The 6593-nt window shown below is 51.8% G+C and overlaps 1 protein-coding gene across 1 annotated transcript in view; it reads right to left on the bottom strand.

Annotated features, from left to right (window-relative positions):
• Positions 1-2719: 2719 nt before the first annotated feature.
• MSI1 (musashi RNA binding protein 1) overlaps positions 2720-6593 on the bottom strand; it is a 39822-nt gene continuing 35948 nt past the window's right edge. The window contains exons 8-10 of the mRNA XM_015828337.1: positions 4485-4550; positions 4206-4360; positions 2720-2761 (exon numbers count right to left, since the gene is read on the bottom strand). Coding sequence (XP_015683823.1) covers positions 2720-2761; positions 4206-4360; positions 4485-4550 — 263 coding nt within the window. The remainder of the gene's footprint in view (positions 2762-4205; positions 4361-4484; positions 4551-6593) is intronic.

Here is a 6593-nt window from a genome sequence, read left to right on the forward strand (position 1 = left end):
ACCCACCCCACCGACCTCCCCAAAATAATAAAAAATTGAAAAAAACAAGAACTAACAGGCTAAGAAAATAAATAAAAGTAGAAGCAGTGGGTCAGAGGCTTGGGAGAAGTGTAAACGGTCTGTGGTTAGTAGCAGAGGAGACGGAGGAGCGCTCCTCCTCCTTGCCTCCCAATCCAGTGCGGTCTGGCCAGCGGGAGGGGGGGGGCTGGCCGGAGCCCAGCTAACAGCCACAAGTGTGCAGTTTTTGAATGAAAATGAAACCTTGGCTCGTCCCTCCGGGTCTGCTGAGTCCTCCAGCTCGCTCTCCTGGGGGTGCTCACTGGGGAATCTGTGGGGAGCAGAGAGGAAAGCAAAGGAGCCCAGGTGACCATCGTCCCATTTGCCGTCCCCCCAAAGGCTGCCGCACCTGCCCCTTTACTTAATCACCTTAGAAAGAGTGCAGAGAAGAGCAACAAAGATGATCAGGGAACTGGAGGCTAAAGCATTTAAGGAACGGCTGCTGGAATTTGGTATGTCTAGTTTAATGAAGAGAAGGACGAGGGGGGACAGGATAGCAGTGTTCCAATATCTCAGGGGCTGCCCCAAAGAAGAGGGAGTCAAGCCATTCTCCAAAGCCCCTGAAGGCAGGACAAGAAGCAACGGGTGGAAACTAATCAAGGAGAGAAGCAACCTAGAACTAAGGAGAAACTTCCTGACAGTGAGAACAATTAACCAGTGGAACTACCTGCCTCCAGAAGCCGTGAATGCTCCAACACTGGAAGTTTTTAAGAAGAGATTGGACAGCCATTTGTCCAAAATGGTATAGGGTTTCCTGCCTGAGCAGGGGGTTGGACTAGATGACCTTCAAGGTCCCTTCCAACTTTATTATTATTATTATTATTATTATTATTATTATTATTATTATTATTATTATTATTATTATTATTATTATTATTATTATTATTATTATTATTATTATTATCATCATCATCATCATCCCATTTATATGCCGCCCATCCCACTGTCCATTGTATGGACCCACTCTTACTCGGGGGAGGCCGTCTTCTCCAGTCTGGTAGCCCTGGGGAGAGCGGGGGTGGCATTTACCTTGCCAGAACCCTCTGCAAGCCCTACTGGGGTGCACCACCCCCTTGCGCTGTGCCCCCGAACGGGCTCCCCCAGCACGCTGGGTCTCCTTGCCAGCGTGCAATTAGACCAGAGTTCCCCAACCTTTGTGGCTTTGCGGATCAGCGGGGAGGGTGGGAAGAAGGGATGGTTCCCTGCGAGTCGTGGGCAAGCGTGCACGCCTTCACCCACCACTTCCACGGCCGGTTCCGAACGGCTCAAGGCCCGGTAGTAGGCTGCAGCTCAGGGGTTGGGGACCCCCAAATTAGACTGCAGGAAGTCCTCGCTTTGGGAGCCCAATTTCCACCACCAAGGGATGTGGTCGTAAAGCACAACGCCAAGTGACCACGTCGCTTAGGGTTGGCAATCCTGGGGGTTCCTGGCTACCACGGGGCAGCTAAGCGAGGACCTCACTTGATCATGGCTTCTGACTGTGCCTGTCAGCTTCCTCGTTGGCTTTGTTTGTGAGAAACCGCTAACTGCAAATTGCAATTGTGTGACCGTGGGATGCTGCAACAGTTGGAAATCCGGGATGTTTGCCAAGTGCCCAGATCGCAGTTGCGGCTGGCACTTCGAGGACCAGTTATACGCACTACCCGCTCAGCTCGGTTGCAAGTGGTTGTTAATGAGGGCTGCCTGTAAATGGTTCAAGAATTACCCTTCGGGGTCTTCCGGCGGAGACTGCACCATGGGAGAGCACGGGGGGAGGCCTCCTTCTGTACGAGACTGCCACTCTCCCCCCACAACAGCAGCAGACGTGGCTCGGCCCCTACAGCAAGTGGTGTCAACGCTGCAAATACTGTATATTCTTGCTTTGACAATATGCAGAACTGTCTGGTTTTTTTTATAGTTAAATCAGGCAACAGTGAAAGCCCGGGAAAAAGAAACCGGAAGTAAATCACATCTTCCAAGTTAATTGGAAGATGTGAACCATGACCCCAAAATAGGGGCGGGGAAAAATGCTTAGAATGTATGTGTAACGGAAAAGAATCTCAGATCTAAGCATTTCCACCATGCCGTACTGACGTTTCTGTAACCTTAATAAAATGCTTTTAGGAAAAATTATGCCTGAAAGTCCTTTTAAGTGTTTCGTTAATCAGACACTTGACATCATGCTTAGATCTGGATTTCAAGTGGCTTGAAAAGCAAAAACTTCCTACTGTGGTTCTGCAGCACAGAAGCACCTGACATTGTTCCAAGTTTTTGCTTTTCTCTCCAGCTGTTTTTCTGGAGAGGACTCCGTGTAATTCATTACAAAAGCAGCAGAATCCTAAAATATGACAAACTGAATAACCGCCCAACTTTTAAAGAAGTGCCATCCATCCAAAAATCCAGTTGCGTTTCCAGACTCTACTTAAGATTTTGTTTTTTTTTAAAAAAGGATTCAGCAGCCTTGCAATGTGTCAGATTTGACACCTTTCAGATGTCCCACATCTGGGAAAGCTCCGACTGAAGCTTAAAAGACAGAGGGTTTCGCGTACACAATGTTTTGCCTCCCCAGATGACACCTCCCAATGGAGAGACACAAGTGTTCCAGGGCAGGCCCAGGAGTTTTTCCCAACCGCAGTCCAGCCCTAGAGAGCCTACTTACCATCTGTTTTCTTGGTCCTCAGCTTCAATGGTAACCGTTAGTAAATGCCGTTGCAATCAAAGGCCCCTGCAAAAAAAAATATGGCGTCCTATTCACTACAATGATTCACCAAGGACTTGCAGCATTAGGTAAAGTTAAGCTTAAGTTGCCAGAATTTTGTGATGGGAGACTCTCTAGCTCAGGGGTCCTCAACCTTGGCAACTTTAAGACTTGTGGACTTCAACTCCCAGAATTCCTCAGCCAGCTTTGCTGGCTGAGGAATTCTGGGAATTGAAGTCCACAAGTCTTAAAGTTGCCAAGGTTGAGGACCCCTGGTCTAGCGGGCTTGGCTCCCCCTCTCTCCCGCTGACAGTTGGTTTGGGCCATGCAGAGGTGGCCAGGTGTGGCTCAGCAATTTCTTACAAGTGAAGCCCCGAGACTCTTATGCGAGAGGGGCTCCTTGTGCACAGAAGAGGTGGAGTTGAGACTCAACCAAGAGAACTGGAATGGCTCAAAAGAAACCCGGCTTCCTTCGGCTTACAAAGATTGGCCAGGTCTTCACATGCCCTCAACACGGGACTCTTTGCGTGTCCTCCACAGCAGGGCTTTTCAACCTTTTCACCCATTGTACCACTTTTAGGATACGGCAACATCCGAGTACCACCAGTCGCCTAGCAAGGTGTCAAAAACTTGATGACCCAAAAAAAAAGGAAAAAAGTGATGAAGTACAGGTAGTCCTCGACTTACAACAGTTCGCTTAGTGACTGTTCAAAGTTACAATGGCACTGAAAAAAGTGCCCCCCCAAGCCACAGCCGAGCAAGACACCTGCCTGCCCGCCCGGTGGCGCTCTTCCTCCTGTCCGAGGTTTTCATTGTTGTGAGCATTTCTGTTGAGGATTGGCAGCGGGGGTGGGGTGGGGGGGTGTTTGGTTTTTATTCCCCCCCCTCTGCTGGGTGGTTGCAGCAGGTTTTGTTCACTTCACAAGACCCTGAGACACTGTGATCATCATAAATATGAATCAATTGCCAAGCATCTGAATGTAAATCACAAGACCCTGGAGAGGCTGCAACATTCCAGCTGATCGGCGCTTCTTCTGGGCTCAGCGGAAGTACCAGGATCAGCACCGAGTTCCAGCTGGAGCCTGGCACTGATCTTGGTGCTTCCACTGAGCCCTGACAGTCCCAAAGAAGCACTGATCCTGGCGCTTCCGCTGAGCCCTGACAGCCCTGCAGCTCCAGCCGTCTCTCGCTCAGGCTTGTGCGGTGCTGCCACCGGTTCAGCCCATTCCCCTCCCCCGCTACCACTTTTCTAGGATGGTCGCGTACCACCTGCCAGGTGCCAATGTACCACAGGTGGTACCCGTACCACTGGTTGAAAAGCCCTGGTCCACAGCACCTGCTCCTGATCCAACAAAAGACCCCTCTCCCAGGACCGGGAGCTGGCCGGGACCTTCCTCCTCTCTGCCTCTTGCCCCTTTCCCTTGGGCTCGCCAGTCTGTTCCCTGCCCGTGGAGCCCCCCGCAGCACTCACCCCTAGGCTGTGGCCGAAGCCGGTACTGGGGGCGGGACTCGCCGCACTGATGTAACTGCTGACTCCTGAATCCTGATTGGCTGCTCCATAAAGCTCAGCCATCGGCCCGGGGCTGGTGGTGCCCAGGAAGCCGCCAGTGCGGCTGGGGGTGGAACCTACCGGAGGAAGCAACACTAGCCAGTCGAGATGCTACAATGGCACCCTGCCCCCCCCACCCACCCTCCCCCAGCCTTGCAGAAAAGGTCCCCAGAGACCTCTGGGAAGAGATGCAGCAGTTACCTGTCCCTCGTACCACGGCCGCCGCCGCCGCTGCCGCCATTGGTCCATAAGCAGTGAGGGGTATGGCTGCGGGAGAAAGAGGCAGAGTCAGGGATGGGATGCAGGGAACCCAGAGATGCCCAGCCCATGCCCACTGCAGATAGGCATCTGCACGGGCAGCTGTGCCATGCCAAGTTCGTGTCGGGGTGGCCACCAGGCCAAGTATATCCTGCAAAACCAGCTGGCCAGCATGAGCAGTCCTTGACCAGCCTCTCCCGTTTCCCAACGGCCAATGCAGAACCGCTCTCTGGCTTTCCATGAAGCCATTCGCTTGGAAGCGTGTGTGTAAGAGACGTGAAAGAGGGCGAAGAAGAGGGACGTGCATGTTCGTGTGTCCCAGGGCCCAGCCGGCTGTTCTGGGGGGGCTGCCTGGGTAAATCCTGCCGGTCTGCATTAGCAGGATGCTCTGCTTACGCCGACTATGGAGATTTACGTGACCTAGCCCAGGGGTAGGCAACCCAAAACACTCAAAGAGCCACTTGGACCCGTTTCCCACCGAAAACAAAACACTAGGAGCCGCAAAACCCTTTTGATATCTAAAATGTTATATATATATGCAGTGTTATCTTCATTTTAGATGTCAAAAGGGTCAAAAGGGTCTCTCTCTCTCTGTCTCTCTCCCTCCCTCTCTCTCTTTCTGCCCTTGGTCTGCCAGTCTTCTTCCCCCACTCTCTTTCTTTCTCTCTTTCTCTTTCCTCTCTCTCTCTTTCTCCCTCCCTCTCTCTCTCTCTTTCTCTCTCTCTTTCTGTCCCCCCCCCCCTCTCTCTAATCTTCTGCTCACCTGGCAAGCTGGCTTCAAGCTGTTCTCCAACAAGCTCAGGGGTAGGCAACCTCGGCTCTTTTATGACTCATAGACTTCAACTCCCAGAATTCCTGAGTCAGCATAGCTGGGCTAGCTAGCTCTCTCCTGCCCTTCCTGCTTCCTGCAGAGACGCAGCCAAGGCAGGAGCCCTGCCCAGTAAGCTTGTCAGCTGGTCGAACAAGGTGAGGCCACTCTCTTTTTTACACACACACACACACACAGAGAGGGGCGGGCTCTCGCTGTCTCTGTCTCTCTCTGCAAATGGCAGAGGAGGCTAGGAGCCACAGGGGAAGGCTCAAAGAGACGCATGCGGTTCCAGAGCCGCAGGTTGCCGACCTGTGACTTAGCCATTCCTGAACCTCCAGCACCAGCCCTGAAATTAGCTCTAGCAGAACCTGAGGCCCAAAACAACCCAAGGAGTTCCTGCCCACTCTGGTCCCTGTCTTCACAAAGCTGTTTTTTTCTTTTCTTTTCCCTTTTTTGCCTTTCCTTCTTGAAGTGGAAATCAAAACAAGATGGAGGGGGAGATGTTCATATTCATCCAGTAAAGTTGGCACGGGCATGTCGTGGCTAAATCCTGGCTCACCTAAAGCACTCAAATCCCTCTGACAATGCAACATAAACCTGTTACGCGTGCAAAGAACTAAAGGGGATCTTTGGCAACCTGAAACCAGTAGCGGCTCAACGCTTCCAGCTTCGTTAGAGGTTGCCAAGTCCCACCAAGTCTCTGAAACGAAGGTAACATTTTCCCCAAGAAACTCTCAACCGGTCCACCGGCTCCCCTGAGCTTCTTCTGCCCACCCATTCTGGCTTGCAGCATTCACACAAACAGTTTGTGATGGGACAGGAGCTGGGGAACAAGATTTTAATCCCTCTCCCTGGGAGAGCCCCTAAAAGCATCCACAGATTTATACCAGAGCATGAATTTAGCATGGTTGAAGAAAGGCGGTCCTCTTCCCCCACCCGACTTCCTTGCAGCCCAAAGCTCGGAGGAATGCAAAGGAGGCCTCAAGGGTGAGGAGAATCTCAGAGAATGGGATGGTGCATGGAAGCGATTGTGCTATTAGCTCAGAAGCAGAAGAGCGCCACTTTGCTTGCGGAAGCACCGTGCAAAACCAGCTTTACGAAGCTTTGAAGGAATGGCAATAGCAAGAAGGAACTTTGAAAACAACAGGAAGGAGGAAGGAAGGAAGGAAGGAAGGAAGGAAGGAAGGAAGGACAATGGGAGGGAGGGAAGGAAGGAGAATGGGAGGGAGGGAGGGAGGGAA

This window comes from Protobothrops mucrosquamatus, unplaced genomic scaffold, assembly GCF_001527695.2.
Source record: "Protobothrops mucrosquamatus isolate PMUCROS unplaced genomic scaffold, P.Mucros_1.0 scaffold4408, whole genome shotgun sequence".
In the NCBI taxonomy this organism is placed as follows: domain Eukaryota; kingdom Metazoa; phylum Chordata; class Lepidosauria; order Squamata; family Viperidae; genus Protobothrops; species Protobothrops mucrosquamatus.